Source organism: Paramormyrops kingsleyae, chromosome 3, assembly GCF_048594095.1.
Source record: "Paramormyrops kingsleyae isolate MSU_618 chromosome 3, PKINGS_0.4, whole genome shotgun sequence".
Classification (NCBI taxonomy): domain Eukaryota; kingdom Metazoa; phylum Chordata; class Actinopteri; order Osteoglossiformes; family Mormyridae; genus Paramormyrops; species Paramormyrops kingsleyae.
This window is the reverse complement of record NC_132799.1, coordinates 19,533,618-19,559,141: the sequence shown is the minus strand read 5'-3', so window position 1 is coordinate 19,559,141 and position 25,524 is coordinate 19,533,618. Positions and strand designations below refer to the sequence as shown.

Below are 25,524 nucleotides of genomic sequence, written 5' to 3'. Positions count from 1 at the left end.
GTTGATACCAGTAAGACCAGACTTCTTGTTTCAAAGAAGCATGTAGGCAGCCAACATTGGAAAAATTACTGACAGAGGGGACATTTCAGATAATGCAAGGTTTAGCCATGTATTAGAGGCGCTATAGTTTTACACACACTGTGGACTAAAGTATAAACAATATATTAGTGGATAGAGTCTGAAAGGGAACAGCAGGTGATTGTACACTACTGCGGCAAGAGGAGCCTTCCAAGGAGGTGTGCATGTGGCTGTACCGCTGTGTGATCAAGTGGTGTAACATTTACCAGCTGGTTGGAAACATCAGCGTGGTCTTTGCGTGTCATTCCCTCTCCGATGGCAGACTTCATCAGCCGAGAGAGAGACGGCAGCACGTTGATGGGTGGGTATATCTGCACAAGAAAAGCCATCAGATGGCATTCTGGTTTTGGTCGAACCAAGTCATGACACTCATACCGCATGAGCGTTTTGGGTCAGGCCACTGCACCATCCCAAGACCCATGATCGTTGCTCATGAGGTAGTCTGTACCTGTCTGTTGTGGAGCTGCCTGTCAACATAGACCTGGCCCTCAGTGATGTACCCTGTCAGGTCAGGGATGGGATGTGTGATATCTGTGGAACAACGTCACAAACACGATCAGCTTCACCACAACAGGCGTGCTTGGGGGGGAAAAGTGATTGTGATTGTGATGACATGACAGGGCAAGGGGCAGTGAGCAGAGATGGGGCACTGGCAATAATGCACAGAAGACCCAGGACAACATGATGAGGTGAAGATCTCTGCCCTGACCTCTCCTGACCTCTTACGACTTCGTGAAATATATAGTACTGGTGAAATTCCTCTCAGTCCAATTTAACACACTTGAAACTTAATGGATGTAGAAGTTTTACATACCAGCCCGTACAAAATTCTATGACTTTCTCAGCCTATGAAGGATGCCCTCTTTTGTGAGGGAGGTCCTGGAGGCTCCTGTCCCAGGCTAACCTTACCATCATTGGGCATGGTGAGGATGGGGATCTGTGTGATGGATCCATTCCTGCCCTCCACACGGCCAGCTCGCTCATAGATGGTGGCCAGATCTGTGTACATGTACCCTGGGAAACCTCGCCGGCCCGGCACCTCCTCCCTGGCTGCGGATACCTGTGTGAAGGCCGACAGTTATTCAAACCAGCCAGCACCAAATGCGAACAGAAGCAAGGGTACAATGCTGAGAAAATATCACAGATCAGGGGTCACTCCACAAGCCCATGAGAGCACTGACAGTTGGAGATGGTCATAATAAAAGTCAGGAAAAGTGGGTAATTTTCCTGTGAAAGGAGCACAACTTTTAACAGTCTAACCTTCCTAATGCAAAATTTGCATTTGTACCAAATGGAAGAACCCAGCAATGAGCATGCGAGGCATTACAGCCACATCCATGTTCAGGCATTGGATGACCCGGTACAGTACAATGACGCCACTCCTGTCATCGTCATCTCTTCTCCCTTCCTGCCACCATGGGAACCGCCTCACTCATCCTGCCCTCTACCCTTTCAAAGCATCATTTACTCCTGCGTCCACCAGGGACAAAGCTGATGCGGCGGGAAACGGTGCTGCTTCATATACCACCTGTGACTGTCAAGAGGAAGTTCTTACACATCTGACGTTGTCCAAAAAGACGGAAGATACACATCTAAACAGCCGGGTGGGCAGACGGGCCACTGCATTCAGCCCTTCCTGAAGCCCGGCATTACGACAATGCCCCTCCCTGGATGAGAAACCTTTGTGCACGCTAGATTACATTCAAAAGGCAACCTTCAAGCATGTGAAAAGAAGTTAAACGTTAATGTCCCGACCGCTCATTGTACGTGGTTAAATGCCAAAAAAGGACTTTATAAATATGGCATGTGTGTACCAAGGTTAACGACACACAATGAGTGCAACAGCCATGCTTTCAGACACACATAACTAGCTGAAGCGTGTGCAGAAGGCACATTGAGACATCAAAACATGTTTGGGCCACAAAAGGATGACTGCCGGCATGGAGGTGGGGGCGACAAGGTCTGACTCGACGCCAGCAAAATCAAAAAGGCGGCTTCATAAAAGACTCTTCTTCTGAGCTGAACTTTGCAAAATGATGAACTTGAGGCTTCCCTAAAGGTGTGAAAGGCGCATATTATCCTCCCTTTCGGGGGGGACAAGAGCCATGTGAAGGAGTCCACCTTTCAGCCTACGTGATTTTTGGGAAGGCAGCGATTTTGCAGGTCTCCTTTCTCTCTCTCTCTGTCTCTCACGCTCACTCTCTCTCCCTTCCTCCCTCCCATCACCCTCTTTAACCTTCTTCCTTCAGAGACATTCTCTTCTATCCTCTTCCTGCCCTTCCTAACCACCTTGTTCGTTTATGATTATTAAAAGACAGAAAATCAAGTCATCACTGGCTGCCTTTGTGACGAGGAGCGCCTAACAGCCCTACAGATCGGGAAGGTTAAGAGGCATTTTGAGATAACAGCTTCTCATTTCATTCTGTATCCGTTTAACATAACATTGAAATATAATAATATAATTCTATTTTAGCTGCATCACAGCTGTTGAATGCATAGTATGTTCACTTTCCACACACCCAGGTGCCGCCAGCACCCACCTCTCTCAGGGCCTCCGCGTACGAGCTCATGTCCGTCAGGATGACCAACACGTGCTTCTCACACTGGTAGGCCAGGTACTCGGCCGTGGTCAGTGCCAGGCGAGGGGTGATGATGCGTTCGATGCTGTTGGAGAACAGGAAATGATCAGTTCAAGGAGGTCAAACACATATGCAGTTGGCCTGCATTTGGATTTAAATGTAGAGGGTGGAACACAGCCAGTGTGGCCTGGGCAGGGGGTATGGCACAATCCTGGTGAGGAATCCAACTTTAAGCGTTCAGAAAAATGACAAACCTAAGTGCTAAAAGAGATGCATGTCTAGAGATGCACCAATATGATATTTGGATCAGCATCAGCACCAGACCAGACCTATTTGACGGATCGGGTATCGGCCATGCGTGACCGATCCACGTCCAATACTTACTTATTTAGTTTTTGCCAGTCTCTAAAAAGATAGATTTAATACGAAATAGGAGCTATTTCAATAGTCAACCTCACAACAGCTCTTTCCCCATTTTAGATATGGTTTTTGCAGCATTCGAGCTGGATGCTAATGCTGCCACTCAGTTGTTTTTTTTGCTACAGACTTCCGCCTGCTGTGACATCATGTGCATACCCTTGCAATCTTTATAAAAACAAAGTTTTGAAAGGTGGGAATAGCGTTTACTCCCCACTAAAAATCCCACTAAACAAAATGCACAAAATTGTGCAAGACAACGCAAGTAATATGAAAAGAGCAATGATTGGGAATTGTTAGCTTTGGTTGTCTTGCGCACATGCTACAGCTTGTGATACAGGAGGGGCTGCTACCGCAATGAAGTGTAAGTGAAGCTGTTGCCAGTGGGAGAAAAATTGTGGGGCATTTTAGGCATTCAGCACTTGCATGTCCTCGCTTGGAAGATGTTCAAATTGAACTGTAAAATGCCTCAAAAATGCTTAAAACAAGATGCACACACAAAGTGGAACAGTACGTTATGTGTTTTGTGATATAAATTTTTAATCTGTATGTACTAGTTTAAAAATATTTGTGTGTGTGTGTGTGTGTGTGTGTGTGTGTGTGTGTGTATATATATATATATTATATATATATATGAAAAGTAAAAAATAGCTCTTGTACCGGAATCAGTATCGGTATTGTCAGTTTCGGAATCGGATCGGAACTGAAAAATGTGAATCGGTCCATCCCTAGTCATATCCATAAAGAGCTACCAGAAAAACATACAAAGTACAGACATGTACAATAGAGCTATAGAGTTTGCATACAACAGTAAGATTGAACCTTTCCACGTTCAAGGAGAACCTGGGGAGGACTCAGCCACACACATCCATCTGAATGAATCCGAAACACGGGAAGTGATTAAACACTGAAACCCAATCAGCACGGACGAGCCAGGTTCGCAAGCTGTGTGTGCTTCAAGCTGCTGCCCGTGGCCAACATTTGCAGGTGTATCAATGCGGCTTCTGAAAAAACTTACAGCCATAGTGTCACACAGTTCATGTCCCATCCCAGCACAGAAGGCAGTGCTCAGGTACTCACGTGGGGTCATTGGCTAGGTTTAGGAACAGGCACACGTTGTCCATGGAGCCATTCTCCTCAAAGTCAGACTTGAAGAAGCGGGCAGTCTCCATGTTCACCTGGGGGCAGGGGCCATGTTTTACAACCACAATAGGGGGACCATGGGAGCCCAGTGTGTGGGGAATTCATGAGGTCAACCCACAGAAGCACATGTCACATATCTGCCATGACATCACAGTGCAACTGAAATACCACTGAAAGGACAAAAAGTCAACTTCTTAAATGTCATCTGGATAGAAGGACATCTGGTAGTTGGCCATGACAAACCATGCTTCTGCTTTTCATAAAATTTCTGTACACAGGTGGTGGTGGTTGGGGGGGGGGGGGTCCTAGAGTGCTTATAATCCAGGTACAAAGCCCTGACCATACTCTGAAGTGACTCTCAGCCTCATCTGTACAGGAGGGCAGCTTTCCACCTGCGATGAATATGGAAATAGGGCAGCTGCAGGTGGCTACAGGGATTAAAGTCTTAGTCAGGCCAAGGACCCAGAATGAGATGGGAATCGTTTAAAAAGGGCGATTAACACACATGACCACACTAACACATGCACATTTGCACGCAAACACTCGTATGCATGTACATGCACACAGAAACACAGACAGAGTACCTACCCCCATGGCTGCGAATACAATGGCAAAGTTGTCTGAACTGTAGTCCTTCACATCCTTGGACTTCTGCACAAGCCCAGCTTGTCGACAGATCTGGGCAGCGATCTACAAAAAGAAACAAACTTTCATGCCTAAGCCTGAAAAAAAAGCTCAAACAGACTGTGGCCCAGTGCAAGAAGGACTGGCCTATTAGAGCCTAGCGGGATCCTCACATAACACATTAAGCTTTCAGCAGGTCACAGTGGGGAGCAGCAAAGCGAATCAGTTTAATACGGTCATAAACAGACCGGGATGAGCAAACTAAAAGGTTTGTTTAGTCTTGGTCCTGCAGAGGCAGATAAGTATGTTTCAGTACAGCCACTGCATTGAGACATCTGACAAACCATGTCACGCTGCGTCACAAACAGGTGACACAAGTGAAGCTCTGGGTCTGGAAAATCTAAGGAAACAGGAGACGACCGATTGGGAGAGAGTCACCTGATGTAGGCATGAATCACTGGCCCTTATTCATTCATGCAAAGACACGCGCCACACACAGGCAAAAAGGGAAGACGAGTCATTCCTGCCTAGTATAGGAGGTTATGCATCGCCCACAAGCCTTAGGCAGTCAAAGTCAAAGAAAACATTTAAAGCTGTTTGTCGTGGTAGTAAGAGTATACAGTGGTACCTCAGTTCTCGAACTTAATCCGTTCAGAACTCCGGACCGAATCATAAAAAGTTCAAGTTCTGATCGAATTTTCCCCATAAGAAATAATGGAAAACCAATTAATTGGTTCCCGGCCACAAAAAATTACACCGAAATATGTTTTTTTTAGCATTTAAACATAAAATGAACCGGACAAAACAAGAAAAGCTTATACTGTACTAAAGACATCTAAGCACATTTATCAAAACAGTAATTTTTAAAGTAAGAAAATAAATGTATCCAAACAATGTGTAAAGTTAAAAAAAAAAAACCAATGTGTCCTGCCCCGATCGTCCGCTCCTTCCGTGTGCCACGCCCCCTCGTTAACCTCGTGTGGAATTCCCGTGTGATCAGCTGTTTCTGGTTGTTTTCATTAGTCCTTTGTATTTTGTTCGCGTTTCAGTTTGTTTCCCCAGTCTGGTCATTGTATTATCCATCTGCGTTTTGCCTGCCTTACCTGTAATTAAACTCCGTATTCCCCGATACCCTGACGTCTGCGCCTTTGTCTCCGTTCCGTCCCCGCTGGGCATGACAATATTATTATAATTAAATATAGTGGTTTATTATTAATATTAAAATAATTAATAAGAAATCTTTATTTTTAAATGTATTTATTATATAATAATAATTACTGTTACTGTCTATCATTGTCTAAATGTATTTTTACTGTCTAAATATATGTATTCAGCAAGGGTAAACATGCACGATGCTATCACAGCGAATGCGAGGCTGAGACTTAAGCGTTACCCTTTGTTTCCGCTGAGAGACGTGCCGCGTGACTCATTTCCCCACGCGTACAAATTATCTTAGGTCGGGGTTCACGGTTTGACTTCTGAGATTCAGATCGAGTTCTAGGTAATTTTTTTCGAACAGGTTGATTTGACTTTTAAGAAATTCGAGTTCTAATGAGTTTGAGAACTGAGGTACCACTGTATTTATGTTTAACACTTTTATAAAATAAACAGCATCCTTTTCCCTTTAATAAAGTAAGTAACAGGTAAGTCATGTCTTAGTTTGGGTTATTTTGTACTGATATGATGGCCCAGTGCTATACTAACTATATAATATGGCCTGTATTTGAAGAGCTGAATCTGCCTCCTTCACCACCTTCACCCAGCTCCTCGATGGCCCCCACCAGCCAGAAAAGCTGTAAAGTTTTTGAAACTTTGAACGGGAACACTGCTCCCTCACCCCACCCGGCGACCAGACTCTTCACCTCATTGTGTGGGAGGCCAGCGGCTGAGAAGATAGGGATCTTCTGTCCTCGAGCGATGCTGTTCATGCCATCAATGGCAGAGATGCCCGTCTGAATCATCTCCTCTGGGTAGATTCGACACTGTGGGTTGATGGGCTGACCTGGGGGAATAGGGGAGGAGGGTGGGTTCAGGGTTGTATTACATGGTGTCCCACTCAAGGCAGGGGCTAAATGACGCTGCGTTATTCCCAACAAAACTGTGCCAAACGTAGATCAGCTCTGGAGTAGGACAGATCTATCAGCTCATCTCACATGAAGAGGCACCCTACATGGACTCTGAAGCTGCGGAGAATGAAGGGCATGTGGATTGGACAGAGACATTCCAGCCCTCCCCGGCATCTTTCTCCTCCAAGCTCCTTACTGTTCTTCTTTCCATACTCCACTGCAATTTTGTTTTCAAGTACACCTTGGCTGAGTCCTAGTCAAGACTGTATCTTTAAAAAAATTGAATCCAAGTCAAGACTGAGTCCAACAGTAGAGCAAGTCCATTACTGGAGCTGCGAAGCCAAGTCCGAGTTCAAAAAACAAAAGTTCAATTCTTAGACCATGAATCTGAATTCAAAAACTATAAAATGAAGTCTAGATGAATACCTATTTTTTCAAATTTAAATAAATTTTAAATGATCATCAACTAAGAAAAATTTCAATAAAAAAAAGCTTTGCAAAGGTCACAGAAACACACCTCTACTGCATTATGTAGTAATTATTAATTATACTGTAACATGACTATATCCTGATGAATGCGTATAAAACTGGTTCTGGAACCAAAGATATACATAAAATACAAAATTTCTTTCAAACTATTTTATATTTAACAAACTTTAAAATGTTCGTAAAAGGACACACAATGTAGATAAAGTGCATATACAATGTTCAGTGGCAGAAGTACTATGTATGATATCTTTGACAATTGGGACTCTCTCAAAAGAAAGATGTCATTATTGTAGTGTGGAAACACAAGTGCTTGTGGGCATTTTATGGCTTAAATGTTCACAATAGGGGGGTTAAGACTACTGTGTCTGAAAAATTGCCAGTTTGCTTCCCACTTCCAGAAGATCAATCACAGCATTAGACCCTTGAGTCAGACCTTTAAACATAACTACTCAAAGGTACTGAACGCTGACTGACCCTATGATCTGATCCCAAACTCTCATCTGTGCCTCTCTGGAGGCCAAGGTGGGCCATGTGAAAAAGATGGGAATTAATAAAGTACAACAACAATTATTATTACAAGATACTGGTTAGTGAGCCAGACAGCTATCGTTAGATTACTATGGAGGATGAATTTTGACTGGACACTTGGCTCTTGACAAACTGAGTGCGTACCTGTCACTATGTTTCCTTTCCAAATGTGGATATAAATTGGAAGCCATGCCAGCCACCTCAATTACAGATGCTTTGCAATACAGGTACTCCTCACTTAACGAACGAGTTCCATTCTTATGGCTATGTCGTTAAGTAAACTAAGTAAAGTGAGGAGCTGCCCCTTACTGATATTTCAAGCATACTGTAGGCTGCTGGTAGTGGGATTGTGTCAGACATCTTTAGATATTGTTTTAATGTCGCCTTTGCACCATTTATAAACAGGGATGCACATAACTGGTATGCAAGTACGCATTTACCTTTAAAGCCATACATGCGGCAATCGATTGTTGTAACAAAGCAAATGTGGAATTATTTTATGCACATTTGTGCTGATATGACAATAAAGTCACATATGGGTCAAATGCAGAGGTCACATTTCGTTGTTGCGCACTGTGTGCTGTGGTGTGTTGACAATGACCACTGATCACTAAATTCTAAAAAAATAAATTATTGTGCATCTTAACCATCATATGCTACTCGTACTTCATTTGTGGTATAATGGTTTAAATTTCTTGTCATAGCAGCACAAATGCACATAATATATGCGCACATTTGTGCTGTAACAACAATCTATTGCCATAAATATCACTTTTAAAGGTGAGTGTGCACTTGCGTGTCAGTTATGTGCATCCCTGTTTATAAATCTTTATACAATATTGCATCGTATAGTGAAAAACAGAATAGAGGAAATCAGCTCTAATATACATTACTTAGGTTTGCATACCGTAAATATGGGTAATTGTTTTTATTTGCATAATTGCTTAACGCCGACTGCTGCGCTGACGTTTCCACAGCCAAAGTTCTCATACAGTGTATAATACTGGCTGACTGGAGAGCTGGTCGTAAGTCTGGGTGGTCATTAAACATGTAGGTCGTTAAGTGAGGAGTATCTGCATTTACATTGTGCAGTACGGTTAATTTTACTGTATGTCTTTTATAGAAACTCCGATTGGGTTTTGTTTGCAGATAACTGCTCACTTGGCAGACAAAATGAGGAAATGAGTTAACAAGACCTGCAAAACTTGGATGATTATATAAGAAATAGGGGGAAGGGCTACAGACATATGTTATGAAGTAGATATATTTGTAACTCCCCCTCTCTTTCAGACTTCAAATCTTACCTCAAAACCTTCTTGTTCTTCCAACCTTCCCACTTCTCTAAACACTGCTCTTTTCATTTTGATCCCTCCCTGCTCATCCTGTTTCAGCCATCTGCCATTCTATTCCTATTCCTTTTCACTGTATAGCTGCATAGCTATTTGTGTCTGTATATTATTCCCACGCTGCGTTCTGTGTTAATGAATATTGTTAGCATCTTTGGGTTTTGAAAAGCACTTTATAAACTTAATGTATCATTATTATTACAGTAGAACCTTGAAACACGAATGCCTCTTAACTCAATCAACTCACACAGGTCTGTTGAAAATTTTCTGACTTGTACCTCAACCTAAGTCTTGGAACTCGACCATTCCTGCTAAACCTTGTATGGGTCAAGATGAGTTCAACTCTATGAATTTTTAGGGCTTGAACGGGTCAGTTGAGAAAAATCTAACTACAACTTAATTAAAAACTTGGAAAACAACAAAACAAAACAGACATGCTAAAATTTGTACAGATCGAGACGTATCTCTGATGGGCCGACACAAAAGCAAACAGACCTACTGGGATGCTTGTGCCCATTAATTGCTCTCATTCTCGCAGTACCTCTCCACAGAGTTCAACGTGCAAAAGCTGTCTGTCATGCCCAGGGAGATGCGACCCCTCGATCCGCCTGAACCTGCCCCGGCCGGAACCTCCACTCCTTGTACCCAAGCCACCTGTTCCTGTCCTGCTCGCCGGCTTGTCCTACCCTGCGTTCCTGCCCCCACTCTTCTGTGTGCATGTTGGACTAATCTCACTGGTCTTCAACTCCTTCTGCACCATGACCACTACATCATCCCTCCTCCGCTGAATTTGGTTTCTGGTTGCCTGGAACCCTCAATAAATCCCCAGTCTCCCGCATCAGGGTCTCCTGTTATCCTTACCTCCGAACATATTTGTGCAAGTATAAAACAAAGACACTGCTCCACTAACCCCACACAAACTATTTAACATGGTCAATAATGTCACTCCCCTCTTATATACTTACCTACTTACAAACAAAGATTTAGCAAAACCCTGTGTTTTAAATGATGACTTGGTATTCCGTGCATCTTACCCATGATGTCCAAGTAGTCCTCGGCTAGCACGGTGGGCCCTCTGTCGATTGGCTTGCCAGACCCATTGAAGACGCGGCCTGAAAGGAAGACAATGGTACATAAATGCTAGGCTAACGCTAATGCAAGGTACACGCACCCATGTGGCAATCTAGATAGCAGCCTGCCCCCAGATGGCAGCATTCCGATTCGGCTTCTGTTCTGACGACAGGCCACAAATGTCACTATATCAGAGGGCATGTGGCCGTGTCTACCTGCTCAGCAGACCCCGCTAACCTGACCCCCAGTACATTCCAGCAAAGCAGGGATATGAACCATTTATACATAAAGCTGATATAATCGCGGAGAACCACATTCCAGTTTACATTAACGCTACATGTATATGTCTGTCCCAATAACAAATACGCATAAGTATGTCAAATGCCAAAATACACATGCCTTGTTTTTCATTACTAATGAGATATGCTGTAAATGAAATCTCATCTATTTTCTGTAAGTTGTTACCTAAGCTAATTAGTAAAAAAAAAAAAATAGCACTGGTTAAAATTCAAAACAGTCACTAATGTTCTAACGTCCAGTCTAAAGCAAAATGCCTTTTCTAAATCTGGGGTTAATCATCCCCTTGAGCTTAATGATTATCAGTTTACTTAGCAGCTGAGACACTCCATAGTCACCCCATAATTCAGTTTTTACATCAGTTGAGTAAAGTAAAATGGTTAGAGAAGGTGGAGGAAGAGCCTGAAAAGAGGTTCTGCTGTGACGGGCTCATTGTAACATTAGATTCCAGCAAATCCCGTGTTTTTGTGATTGATTTCTTACAGAAGCATGGACTCTGCATGGGCCTCATGACGCGTGTACCCCTACATCTCTATCCACGTTCATACATTTTAATTAAAGCTGTTACCCTACCCACTGATAAGGAACCCCAGAAAGGTCACATCAGCGTAGAGATCGTTTTATGACGACCACAGAGAACAATTAGTGTTGGTCGGCCATGGTACCAATTCCCTGCACAGTGAATTATTTACCATGTGAACAAGGCAGAGGCACCATGCTACCAAGCACCAGCACAGGAGCATCACCCAGACCCTCTTAATCAACCCCCGAGTTCACCCGCCCCTTCTTACCCAGCATGTCCTCCGACACTGGGGTGCGTAGGATGTCCCCGGTGAACTCACAGGCTGTCTTCTTGGCATCGATGCCAGATGTGCCCTCGAACACCTGGGGGATGGCAGTTACAGGGCCGTGTCAGAATCACAGGGGCCACACCAGCGTCACAGAGGTGTGCCAGAGCCAGCAACACATCACCGCCAGTGGGGTAGCTCATAGTTTCCGTTACTCTAATGAGATAGACCATATTTCTATTAAACCTCACATATTAACATTTGATGTCCATGTCTGAAGTACATATGGGAAGTGTGTATCTGTTCAAAGAATGATTTCTAGGGCCTGTGAGGATTCAGCAGTGCTCCCCATTTGTAAACCCAGGGCGCATCCTCACAGGTAGAGCAAGTTAATGTACTGGTTCCAGAAACCGCTACACTAGTAAACTGACTGGAGGGTGCTTATGAGAAGCGTGGATAGAAGTGGCATCAGCTTCATTATAGCTTCGTTAAAAGGATGCGCCACAAGAAGGGCTAACATAACTACATAAAGACAAACGGAATTTAGAGAAGGGAAATGCCGACTCCTGTCAGTCACTGCGATGCTCTGCTGCGGAAGGGATGCAAGCTGGTGTTTTACTGTCAGGGCACTAAGGTCAGACCTCCTGCGAGTTACAGCATGGGGAAACCCTGATGCGAAGGCTGTCTGGCTCAGTAATCCTCGGCAATGGGATAAAACACTTTCTGTGTGGCGCTGTCCTTGGCCCCAACGAGCGGACATGCATCTTCTGCTCACCTGGACCACAGCTTTGCTGCCCATCACCTCCAACACCTGGCCACTGCGGCGGGTCCCATCTGGCAGGGTGAGGTGTACTATCTCTGCATACCTGGGGAACTGGACCATCAACAGAACATAAATAAGTGATGGCCCGCATTCGAAACTGCACGAAATGCACAGCCCATCAGTAGCAGATGTCTTTCCAACAGCAGCTGAAAGACACCCGTCCTCCCTTGTTCAGAGCCCATGGCACACAGAGAAACCTGTGCCAGCCAAGCTGGCAGCGGCCACTGGGACAGATACACACCCTTCAAGGCGTCTGGGGACACAACACTATACTGTGATGTTGAAGACCCTGTGTGCAGGCTGTGAAGCAATTTAAACCTTCACAGAGGCTGACCGTTACGATTCAGCTGTCACAGTTTCTGCTTGTACTCTATAGTCACAGGTAATAAGTGTTCAAATGTCATTCAGGTATGACTCTCCCACACAAAAACAACTCAGGAAGCGAAAAGCACCGCTTCAATGTTCATAGGGCCTCTGAGACAACCCCAGACAGGCCTGTTGAGGAAGGAAGGAGCTTGAACTCTGTGGTCTCTGAGGGGTTTATTTAAACCTCACGGCCTGCATTAAAACCACTTCTTTAAGCAGATATTTCAAATCTTTGATTGTAGCTTACACAACCAGAGGCACAAATGTCTGTTCATTTATCTGCTTTCTAACAGTTAGTTTCTGACAGGTCACATGGTGACCAGAGACCTTCCAGATGCCACTGTGAATCTAATGACACAAAAGTGGCCCCCAGAAAAAGGGCAATGCATTTCAAACCCACACATAATTACTGCAGGCACCCACGTCCACAAACGCCCTTTCCATACTTACCTTGACATTATCCAGGATAACCAGGGGTCCATTTACGCCTGACACCGTGGAGTATGCTGGGAGGAAGGGGGAGAGAGATAGAGAGAGAGAGTCACGCCTCAGGGACATATAGACTTCACCAGAGGCCACCTTAGGAAATCCTGGGTCACAAAGACCCCGAGTGTCTGTTGAGCAGAGGCAACAGATGGGCTACAGGTCTCAAGAAATCCAAAATGTCGGGGTTTGATTCACAGGGACTAACACAACTGAACAGCACACCTTAACCTGGGGGAACTCAGAAGTGAAACACTGTAAGCAGACGTTTATCTGTTGAGAAGGAGAGCCCTGGCCTCAGATCCCCCTGCATCCCTCAGCAGCAGTGCCCTCCTCCGGACTGCTAAGTAGATGGCTTCTGTCTTGTCAGCAGACCCCAACACTGCTACCAGCAGAGCAGTGACTGTTTGGCTGCAACTGAGAGGTGGGGTAGGGGGACAGGCAGCTGCATTGTTGTGCACCAGAATGTCCGCCATGATTCAGCCTCACTCTGAATAGCTACAAACAGAGTAGGCAACTTGCACCTCAGTCAGCAGTAAACCCCAACACCCCCCGATGGCCACAGAGGGCAGGCTCAGTTAATAATTCCAGTAACTGTGTCAGATTTACATTAAAGCATTGTAAAGGTGACATCCTTCCGTGGTAAAGTACATCACAGCTGAAAATCATTTATTTCAGTCACTTAAAAACGGGGGGGGGGGGGGGAAACACGAGAAACAAGCACATCTGGTAGCCCATTTAAAGGAGGTGCGGAGAGGGGAGGAGGGACTCAGCAGCCTGAGAGGTGTGGGGAACATGGGTGTGATCCTCAACTTTTGGGGTCTTTGGGAAAACATGAGCGCCGTTGACATGGGAGCCAATTTGAGGGGGTCTGTCAGCAGCCGCTGGTCCCCCCCTCCACCCATGCACACATCTGTGCCACAGAGGAGCCAGAAGGAGGCCATTGTTTGGTCTGGGCCTCCATCACTCCCTGCTTTTTCTTTTTTTTGTGCAAACCGTCAATCTCTTGGCCAATATCAAAGGCGCAAGGGAAATTAGAAGAGAGCGGCTTTAACGCGCAGCTCTAAAGCTTAGCGGGGTGCATCCACTATGCCACTAATTAGGGAGCAGCCAACAAATAAGCTGTCAGCGCACAATCGCCATTTCCCACACACACCTGCATTCGGGCCCCATTACTGCAGTACAAACTGGCAGCCACTGGCCCAGCACAGGGCTTCTCTTTGCAGGGGGGTGGGGGATGGACCATTAGGCATGAATCAACAGACCACAGTGGATCTCAAGCGCATCCGCAGCTAAGAGGCAAACATTAACACAGACGTGTATACAGTATATGCACATGTGTATTTACTAACACTGATCGCATTCACATGCTCGTCCCTGTCCCACAGGAGGCGCTCTTTAATACATGATGCCACTGCCCTCACCATACGTAACGTTAGTTAATGACTCTGATGGCAGTCGACGTGGCACTTGCCAGACACAGAACCCTACAGGCACACCACCCTGCAAGGTATCCACTCCAACTGAAGTCCAGGATCAGGAAGCCTTCCCACACATCCGCCAGGATCAGGAGCAACGTACCCCAGGAGCAACCATGCAGGTATGGGAGGGATCAGGTGACAAATAGCTGGCAGACAGATGATATGCTCTAAACCCATTCCCCCAATAGCGCTGGGAGGAGGTCTTAAGGAAGTAATGTGTCCCATTTTCCCTTTTCCCCCCCATTTAGAGGTGCGTCTTCTCTTGGCTTTGTTTATAAATGGGCTTAATAGCCACACTTAGCCTGCAAACAGCCCACGTTTCTAAAGAGACACGCACAGCGATTGGCTGCGAGTGGCGGTAACAAGGCAGTAAATAGCAGCCATATAATTGCAGAGCAACCTTTAAAAACCAGCAAAATGCACATGGCGCTTTAATGGAAAATATTTGGAAATTGAAATCTTTATGGAGCTCTGCATCAAGACACTGAAACAGTGAAGGAGTCCACGAGGGCTTTCATCTGCAGAGGACTGTAGGCCAGAAATGTCCGGCTTCACCCTGAACACCACGGGGCGACTTGCCAGAACAACTGACTACATCCATCAGGGGACTAAACAAATTAGAAGTTAAGCATCAATTCAGGCAAAAATATTCATCAGCCTCAATATCTTCATTCAGATGGCAAGGAAAATGATAATCAGACGATAAGTCCTTCGGCACATTCCCGGCTGCAAATCACACACGAAAAGAGAGCGGCAGAAAGAATAGCACCCCCTTGGGCATCTTGAAAAGTACACTGGGGGGAGGGGGGGCACAGAGAGAGGGGTTTCTCAAAATAAAATTAAGGGAAAAAAATGCTATACTTTCACATGGCATGAAGTAGCAACATTTTCTACTTGGGTTGAAAAAGCTTGCCCACCTCTTAGCTGAAGTAGGCAGCTCCCCAGGCTGGCCTGCCTCACAGAGCGGGTCACCGGCCGCCCCACCGGGCCCCCGCGGTCCTTTGTCCACAGAGATGTTAATTGGTCCTAATCCGACACTAGAAGCTGTTTTGGTAGCCTGACCTCGCACCCTGAAGGAGACCTTGGTGTGAAACACTGGAGAGGCTATTCAGGCTGCAGTGAAAAGAGGCACTGAGCATTCCAACACATTTTAATTTCCCAACTGGAGGGGCAGGGGGCCAGGGGGGGCGCTGTCATTCTAACACTGAATGAAGTGCCATAAAGCGGCGACGAGGCACCGAGCACATTTACTCAGGGCCTCCGTGGGCTGCACAGGGCCCTCTCTCACCCGAGCTCAGGCCGGGAGTACTAATTGGCCAGCATCACTCTGGGGCCTGGCTGACCCTCACTGAACCTCGAGCGTTTTCCTGACCATCCTGAAAGCCATGCCGGCTCTCTGTGTATCACTCCACCCCCAATTTAGCAGCTTATACTTTAATCCTCTCGGAGCTGCAGGGCAGTATGAACAGCCCAGCAGGGTTCGGCCATGTGCTAGCCCGGAACCCGTGGGCCTCCCTGGTCATGTAACTCTCAGAAGGGGAGTGTCCTGGCCACGTCTGCAAGCGGCAAACCCGACAGAGACTGAGACAGGAATCTGTCACAGGGCCCAGCAGGATGACGCAGCATTACCCAAAGCCTACCTCCAAACAGGGTGCACGAGGACACAGTGAAACATCCTGACCTACTGCAGCGTAAAGTGCAACCAAATACAACAGGCCGACCAAAATGGCCTCCTATTTTGGTAAAAAATACTAGAGGAGTAACAGTACATAAAATTCATGGTTCGGTACAAGCCTCGATTTTGTGTCCACGGTTTGATGCAATTTCGCTACAGTAGAGAAAACAGAATCTGTTTTGGAATTATCTATTATTAAAACTACAAACTGCAAACAAACATTCAGATGATGTTGTCTCAGACGAGGCAGAGGTGTTTCCAGCAACATATACAAGTTCAGAATAGCAGAGCTGACAGTCAGCCTTGGTCTTATGAACTGTTTTCTCCGGTGTTGGTGTAATTTCTTGGGACACTAAAATGCTCCCAAGCCACTGATCATGACTGAATGTAACCAGCATTAGCTGTAACCAACTGACAGCTACAATTAGCATAATGTTTTCCGTGTTGAACACATACTTTTGAAGGATCTGCCTGTGTTAAATGATGTTTCATTTTGTGTACTGAACCCAAAATGATGTAACTGAATGGTACCTAGAGATGGGTGATCCACATTTTTTCAGTTCCGATCCAATTCCGATGCCGATACCGATACAGATTCCAATACAAGAGCTCTTTTTACTTTGTTATACTTTATATATAATTTTTTTTAAGTTAGTAAATACAGATGGAAAAAATGTATGACAAAAAATATTTAATTAGGCTACTACAAACATACATAACGTACTGTTCCACCTCGTTTGTTTTAGCGTTTTTGAGGCATTTGCAGTTCAATATGAATATCTTCAAAGCAAATATACACAAGTGGCGAATGCTTAAAGTTTTAACACAGTTTTTCTCCCATTGGCGTCAGCGCAGTTACACTTTTGTTGCGATGGCAGCCTCTCTTGTATCACAAGCTGCGAGTTTGCAAAACAGTGCAATTAAGTTAGCGACTTCCAAATCATCCATTGCTTTGTTTTGTCTCGCAGTTGCGTGCGCTTTGTTAAATGGGATTGTCCATTAAATGCTATTCCCACCTCAAAACTTTATTTTATTTTACATAGATTGCAAATTTCTGTTAAAAGTGTATCATGCATGGCCGATACCCAATCCGTCAAATAGGTCTGGATCGGTGCCGACACCGATCCAAATATCGGTATCAGTGCATCTCTAATGGTACCCAGTGAATACATGTACTGCTAGAGCCCAACATCACTGTTTCAGTTCTCAGAGAGAGAAATTACATTCTACACAATTTATTCACTTGTTTTGTAGTTAGTTATAACATAAAGGTTTCCATACATCACGCCGATCACCGAGGCCAAAAAGGTGGATTTATTTATTTATTTATTTCACTCATTTTCAACGTGAGATTGCAGACATGCATGACCCAGCATGTGTATTTAGGCATCAGAGCAGGAAGCCCCAGAGGGACCATGTGAGGGGGGAGGGGGGGGAGTCTGTATAGAGTGTCCAGTGATGCATTTTGCAAAACAGCTCAGCAGCATGGCCACCTCTAACGGGGTACTAATTACTCTGAGGTATCGCGTGTCAAAGGATGAAAATGTCAATTAGCCCTATGCTGGGTGCCACAACTGAGGCAGGGAGAGCTTTACTACATCGCCTGACAGAGCTCCAGGTGCCCACAGCTCCAGATTGGACCTCACAGGGTGGGAGCGAACACTCCGCCAGCAAACAGGGCCCTGGCAGTGTCCTGAGATGCCCTTCACACCTTCACCTGAACTGGGCTTTCATCTTAACCCCAGCCATACTTCCACATGCAGACCCCGTAATATCCATGGTTTGCACTATGGGTTCATTTACATACACAGACACAGTATTTCACAAGAGGGTAAGGAACACTGCTGTCAGTACATGCAGAGGCATAAAACACAAAGCCGCCAGGGGAATGCGCTTCTCCGTCATTTTTTTTCTCCGTCGATATACATGCCCAAGGGGCACGAATGCCGATCGACAGTGAGGCCTTACTCCTAGGACCCGAAAGACAAGCCATGCTCTGCCAGGGTCCGTGCCGAGTAAGACCACGGGGCGTTGGCAAGGAGTGGCCTCAGAAGGCGTGACCACGCATGTCCTGAATATACGCAGGGCAAGCCGGCCAAACCCATGCATGGCTCATTAGGGCACAGTGCAGCCACATATGATCATAAGCAATATGGCACTTACTCCATGTAACTGGATGCAATTGTTGCAAAGCTTTGTTCATTTTTAATAAGGAAAATACTCACAGAAGGAAAAAAAACAGAAGAAAAACACAAAAATACTAACAAGAAAGCGAAGAGGGAGACCTTGCCAAAACGAATCAAGTAACCTTCAGTAAACCTGCATGGGATTTAAAACCAAGGTAGAAAAAAAAAAGCCCCGAGACAGAGAAAACCAATTATGATGAGAGGCTCGTTCCCCAGGACAAGGCAGCAGCAGATTTAGTTTGTAAATATAGCACTGAATTAGAGGCTGACAATGCTCATTCTTTACATAACAGGGCTGCATCTGCACCGTGCAGCAGAGACACATATACAGTAGTATAATGCTATTAGTGCTGATGGCGAATGCTTCCTGACCATGTGTAGGAGCACAGGTAAGCATTTCACCGCAATCAAATCCATGACCCATCCAGACTGAAAGGCATAAGAGAAACGGCAGGAAGGGGGCAGCCAATGGGGGGGGGGGACGAGGTGCAGTATCAGCCCAGCTGATTAAGTGGCCTTTCCAAGGGGATGTGTGTAGACATGACACAGGTAAGTCTGTCATCCATGAAGGGTAATCAGCAAGGGTAACAGAGCAGAGCGGGGACTCGACTGGCTGCCCCGATAAACAGCTCAAAATAATAAAACACAACAGGCCCGCCCCTGAGTGAACAGAATTCACGGCTCGCTGCCCAGGACGCTCGCAAGGCAGCCCAATTCCGAACTCCAAGTCCATGCATAAGATTATGCCCAGGCCTTGGTCTCTCACAGCTCAAGCTTTTATTGGGCAATAACAACAGCAACATAAGACGATGAGAGAGCACCTCACAGGGTGGTAGGGAGGCAGTCTGTCAGACCCAAATGGTGCCAACATTCCCAACCACCCAGTCCAAACTGCTATCAGGTCCATAGCTGTCAAGTCTCCTGTTCTGGCCGGGAAACTAACGTATTTTACCCCTCTTTCCCGTCGTCCTCCCGTATTATAATATCATTTATAAAAAATTCCTCTGCCTCTTCAAACTGAACTGTCAGTAGCCTCGTGAGAACTGCCACCTGCAGTAGTCTGCAGGTCATTTACAACATTAACCAGGTCATAAATGCGGAGGTTAAAATGGAGGTTAAAATGGCAATGCTGTGTGCCAAAAACAACGTTACTTTTACCTTCTGTGACGACTTCAACAAGGATACAAAGTCTGCAACAAATCTGTATAATAAGTCATTAGTGAATGCCAGAGAGCCACATGAGTGAACATGAGAAATTAAAAGAAAATGTGTAATGAAAATAAAATGTAAACGACAAGTGGTTATTTTAGATTTCTTGTACACCTGTCTTAAAATGTAAGGGATACTGGAGCTTGGTTGGGGTGGTGGGGTGGCTCGCGGTGGGTGCCGGAAAATTTCCCTTATTTTCAAATCCAAAACTTGACAGGTATGATCAGGTTCACTTTTGTACTCACACTCTCAAGGCCACCTGTTGGAAGTCCCAAGACAGAGCCCTGCTCCAAGACCTGAAGAAGTTTAAGTCGTATCATACTGTGTAAATGGAGAAAATTATCATTGAGAATAAAATTGTCACTAAGAAGCCAAAATCTAACCTGCCAATTGGAGGTTCTCTGTTCTTCCCCAAACCCTGGAAAAATCCAAATCAACAAAAAAAGAACGCCTTCCAAATCAAAGAAAAGCTACACTTAAGAAAAATGACATCAAGTTGAAAGAAGCTGTGTTATATTCTCCAGCTCTAGAACCCCATGTTTGAAAGATGCGCCACACTACAGGTGCTGCAAACACTAAACCGTCAGGGTTAAAACATGCAGATCACTGGGAAAGCAACAAGTCTCTGTTTCCATTTAAAACCATCTGCATTTCAGAAAAGCAAAATGTGCGTCTGCAGACAAGTAGGAGCACATGGGGGGTGTGGGGGGGGGGGACATTAGCATGAAACGGTTAACGAACTCCGTAAATGAGAAACTCATCAAACGCTTCCCACTGACATCCATGGGCTGTTTATTGCAGCAGCATCACCAAGATTCATTGTTTCCTCACAAAATGCGTTGCTTTGCTGAATATCCCCCCATCAAGTCCTAACATCTGGCCATGGGTAAAACAATGCAGCGCCATCAAGTGGGTTAATTGTCATTGTTGCATATGACATGAAAGAGACGAGGCTGGGGAGCAGAGCGAAAGGCTTGCATTGTGTTTACATCGCCGCGCTTCACTCGCTCCCCTCGGCCCCCCACCTCACAGAAAAACTCTGCGCTGTTACCCAGCGCCTTGGGGGAGCGAGAGCGACACGCTCCTAACGTGGGGCCCAATCATGTTTCCACGGCGGCCAGCTCAAGCCCTCTCCTTCAGTAGCAGTAGCTTGGCCCTGCCTTGGGCGTTACGGAGGTAACAGCCCAATGCGAGACTGAAATGTGTATTAAAGCCAGCCTTCATTGATCCTGCAAACACCCACCATACTAAGAAACCTAGAAAGAATGCTGTCAGAATAACAGCAATGCATTCCGGACAGCCCTGTGACCCCCCCTTACCACATCTAACCCCTACTCCTCCCACTCCCCCCCAACCTCTACAATTTCTAGAATTACTGGATAGAAACTTGAATGCTAATAAATGTGTTTTTACCTGTATGCTCTGAAATAATCTTTCCACACCAGTGGTGGTTAACTGATACGAAATCCCTAAAAAGCAAGCATTATATCATTTATAGCATTATTTTCAGGTTGTCAATTAGCTATTTTGAGGATTTCAAATTAAATGTAATTTAACAACTTGGTTATTTGTGTTCTTGGCCATAGAAAATGTGCTCAGAAAACCAGAAGCTGTAGTGAGATGTGGAAATACAGGTAAATGTTTACAGTAGTAAATTTACTCACTCAAATCTATTTAATAATTTTGTAATGGGACACGTGCATTATTATCCTGTACTTTTTAAATATATAAGCAAGAAAATATTTCAATAACGGCCGATTGAACAATATACAGGATGGGTAAAAACTAATCACATTTCCCAAAAGACTTAATTGCATGACTGTACAGACATCTCCCTTTTGCACAATAACAACAAAAGATGAACATTCATATTTACATTGTATACACAGGATTAATAACAATCAACAAGAACAGTATTTACAAATCAATATAATCCCTCCAGCATGTCCTGGGTCTGCCCCAGGGCCTCCTCCCTGTAGGACATGCACGGAAAACCTCTCCGGGTAGCTGCCCAGAAGGCATCCGCACCAGATGTCCAAACCACCTCAACTGGCTCCTTTTGACCTTTTCAGTTAAAGTAATATTATTTTGGGAACAACATACTGAATGTCATGGTAAGGATTTAGAAAACGGACACAGGCCATTCGGCATTATACAGATGTTTACTAATACCCACAATTTCACAAGTATATTAGTAGTATACTTAAAATATTAATGAGGTGCATACTGTGATGCCCAACAGTTAGTAACCTGTATAAATTTAGAGTATCCTTATTTTTTATTAAATTCAGTTTATCGGGGCACAACACAAGCTATTGTTTTCAATGCTTATTCAATAAGCAATAAGCATTGAAGTTGTGGTGAGGAGAGAGACAGCTCATAAGATCTTAAAAGAGGAGATGTTATGGATAAACAAGGTAAAAAGATGTTGGTGGTGTGGTGGTATTTTTTAAGTCCGACCTATTTTTAGTTTCCATTTTCGTTTCAGTGAGTTTATGGCAATAACACTGGTCCCAACAAGCCTACCACACACAAACAAACACAAACTGACACCGATAATCAACGCAGAATACACCCAGATTCTAAACAAGAGTTGCTTTCACACTGCAGGAATTTTTTCAGGGATCAGAGCCTTTTTCCAGAACCTGGAACTTTTATCATGTTCACACTACAGGAACTCAGTCTAATTATACAGTACAAGCCAGAAGTTTGGGCCCACCCTCTGATAATAAAAAAAAATGGTACACTACTTTTTCAAACTTTTATTACAAGAAAAGGAGTAGGAACATTTAAAACAAATGTAACTGACTGATTTTGACGTGTAATGTAACAAATTACTGTGCATTGTCAATGCAATTTAATGAATGCGAGTGTCTAAGTGCGAGTTTCATCAAAATTACCACCCCTTTTATCACAGCAGCACAAATTCACAGCATCCTTTCAAGCAATTTTTGGAAATTACTTGTGTCCAAACCCTCCCAGCACCTTTTCAAGCATGCAAACAGTCCGGTCTCATTTGCTAGATCCTCATTTCAAACTTGTTGGTCTAACTCGTCCCATGGATGGACTTTCGTCCGTCCACAAGACCTGCTCCCAGTCCTGAGTACTCCAGTGTTTGTGTTGTTTAGCCTGTAATAGTCTCTTTTTCTTGTTAACACCATGAAGTAAAGGTTTTCTGGCAGCTACTTGACCATGCAGTCCAGCTGCTGTCAGTCTTTGCTTGACTGTATTAAGAGACACCAGTTTCCCTCTGTTAATATTAATTTCTGCCCTCACACCATTACAGACATCTTCTAATTTCTTTTGCACATCACAACTAAGCATAGATCTTCAGCCTTTGATGTTACTTTCCTTGCCCCAGACTGTTTCTGGTCACTGTTGCTTCCTGTCAGTCCTTTTCTCTGTAAACAGCAGGTTACTCCATGCTTAGAAACATTTGACCTTCTGGCTATCTGACAAAGAGAGAATGTTTCTTTACTCAAAATTTCAATTTTAGCCCTCTGGTCAATTGTTAGCTGTGCCTTTCTATCCATTACAAACATAAAAGTAACATTTATCAGAAATTCTGACATCAGTTGTGATATGGTACAACAGAAGACAAATGGGAAGCAGACAGAGCATTAAACCTCCAACAAACTAATCTGGGACAAGACAGACAAGTGTCTATCTTTAGTTAAGAAACAGTCAAGAAAGGCCAAGAGCAAATCAAGTTCTGATATTAGCAAAAAAGTTAATGTCTTCTTCAAAACCAATAGTTTTAGTGGCTAAATAATGTATTACTACAAGCTGTACAATACTGAAAAAGTTACATTTGTTTTAAGTATTCCTAATATTTTCTTGTAATAAAAGTTTTACAAAGCAGTGTATCGTTTATTTATTTTTTTAATCCAAGGGTCAGCCCAAACTTCTGGCCTGTAGTCTAGTTCCAGAACCCTATTTTAGTACCTGCTCCAGACTATGGCCTAATTCACACTTGTAATTTACACTTGTAAGAATGCAACCTAGGCTGTTCTTTGAAGGTCAAACAGAAAGCATGGTCAAATGGGACAGAATAATTTTCTATTTACATCACCAACTTTCTGCCCTTACCCTCGAGTCAAAAGGCGCCCCTACTATCACCTAGCAGGGACACACCCACTTTACCTCAATAGTAAAGCAATAGTGTTGCTTTTTAAAACACTGCATACCTTGGTATGATGTCTGGACAGTATGAAAAATTAGATATGCAGGTACCTCCGACCTTCATCATCCAGCTGCTCACCATAACTACCACAACTACTACTATTCCTCTACTCTTTCGTTGTTGACCGCTGATCTGTGAAAGTCCACGTTGCCACCTATTGGAAATAGCTAATCAATAATCTTACACATGCGCAGTTAATGTGGACGGATGCGGTAATTTAAAAAAATTAAAATAAAAAAATTTAAAAACTTTCAGTGACCTGCTTTGCCTTGTGGTAACCCATCTGCTTCTGGGTAGCTACCTGAGGCTAATGCAGTGTGCACATAAAACAAGAACGAAAAAAGAAAGTCATTTTCTCTCAATGACAAATATAGACTCATCAAAGCTTATGACAAAATGCCAAAAATGAGCCACCGAGATGCAACAGGGAAACTACAATAAGTACTTTCAGACAATGAAACATGATAATGTGTTGCATAAATAATATTGAATTGAATATTATGTAGCCTATAGTACTGTACAGCATATGGCGTATTTGAATTATACACAGTGTAGTAATTTAATTTGTACAGTACTGTAATTTGAAGTGTTTAAAACAACTGTACTGTATGTTGAAGTCGTCAATAACAATAAGCAAATAGTGACGCTGTCTGTATAATTACCTTATATTCATGTAATAGACAAATGTCAATTAGATAGTGATCTGCCCGAGACATAAATAAGGAAGAAACATCGGTTATAATGGTCATCTGCTTATAACTATCAATTTCACCCAGACAGATGTGATCACTATAAGGAGTTTCCACAGTACTTGAAAATAAAACCAAGCAGTACAGTATATTAAAACAATCTTTAGTTCTGAAAATAAGAAAGCTGTGAAAACAGTACATCTGTGCTCTTTGCTTATTGTTTTTATTAGAAAGGTCCCCCTGGCTCTGATGTTCTATGTATAGCATGTATTAATGCATTTCCTGTTTGCATTTATTATATTTTAAAAATTGCTTGCTCTGTTGCTCAACCCTCTCTAATAGGGGTGGGCAATGTGACCTAAAATTATTAGCACGGTATTTTTACTTTTTGGATGGTATAACGGTATTGCCTTTTTCCAAGTTTTGGTTGTAGTAGCATGTCCTGTCCCTTTATGTAGCTAAATTTTAAAAATATGTTTTATATGTACACTTTAATCACTATTACAATTGGGTACGGGTGGTCTTTGAAACCAAAAAAAAGTACCATACGTGATGTTTTAAGGAAAATGAATGATAGGTCGTTTTAGCTGAAATCAAAGCATTTTACAATTCATTTTAAATAAAATGCAAGGTTGCCAACTTTGGTCGGCTGCCTGGAGTGGGATTTTCAATTTGAGACCGTACACATATGCACACACATTTACATGTATCTAACAGTTACACTACCTTGTATATGGAATGTAGGGTTTGCAAACTACCCCAGCGCTTTTGATGTTGCTAATATTAGATTTATAATTGAATAATATAGATTTGCCATAGGATTTCCTGCGTGAGCAGGAGAGTCTGAAAGCGTGTGTCACACCAGATGCATCAGTTGGCAACCCTGAAATTCGTTTTTTTACCACGCAGCTGGCATGAAGGTAGTGGCGCATATATGCCAATATAGCAAATATATGTTTTACTTTTTAATTTGTTACTATACATGCAATTAGAATATTAGTGT

The 25,524-nt window shown here is 43.9% G+C and overlaps 1 protein-coding gene across 1 annotated transcript in view; it reads right to left on the bottom strand.

Annotated features, from left to right (window-relative positions):
* Positions 1 to 25,524, bottom strand: part of atp6v1ba (ATPase, H+ transporting, lysosomal, V1 subunit B, member a) — a 46,889-nt gene that overhangs the window by 2,159 nt on the left and 19,206 nt on the right. Inside the window, exons 2-12 of the mRNA XM_023803646.2 lie at positions 13,066 to 13,121; positions 12,202 to 12,300; positions 11,430 to 11,523; positions 10,305 to 10,382; positions 6,704 to 6,843; positions 4,806 to 4,907; positions 4,155 to 4,252; positions 2,619 to 2,742; positions 988 to 1,138; positions 527 to 609; positions 285 to 389 (exon numbers count right to left, since the gene is read on the bottom strand). Coding sequence (XP_023659414.1) covers positions 285 to 389; positions 527 to 609; positions 988 to 1,138; positions 2,619 to 2,742; positions 4,155 to 4,252; positions 4,806 to 4,907; positions 6,704 to 6,843; positions 10,305 to 10,382; positions 11,430 to 11,523; positions 12,202 to 12,300; positions 13,066 to 13,121 — 1,130 coding nt within the window. The remainder of the gene's footprint in view (positions 1 to 284; positions 390 to 526; positions 610 to 987; positions 1,139 to 2,618; positions 2,743 to 4,154; positions 4,253 to 4,805; positions 4,908 to 6,703; positions 6,844 to 10,304; positions 10,383 to 11,429; positions 11,524 to 12,201; positions 12,301 to 13,065; positions 13,122 to 25,524) is intronic.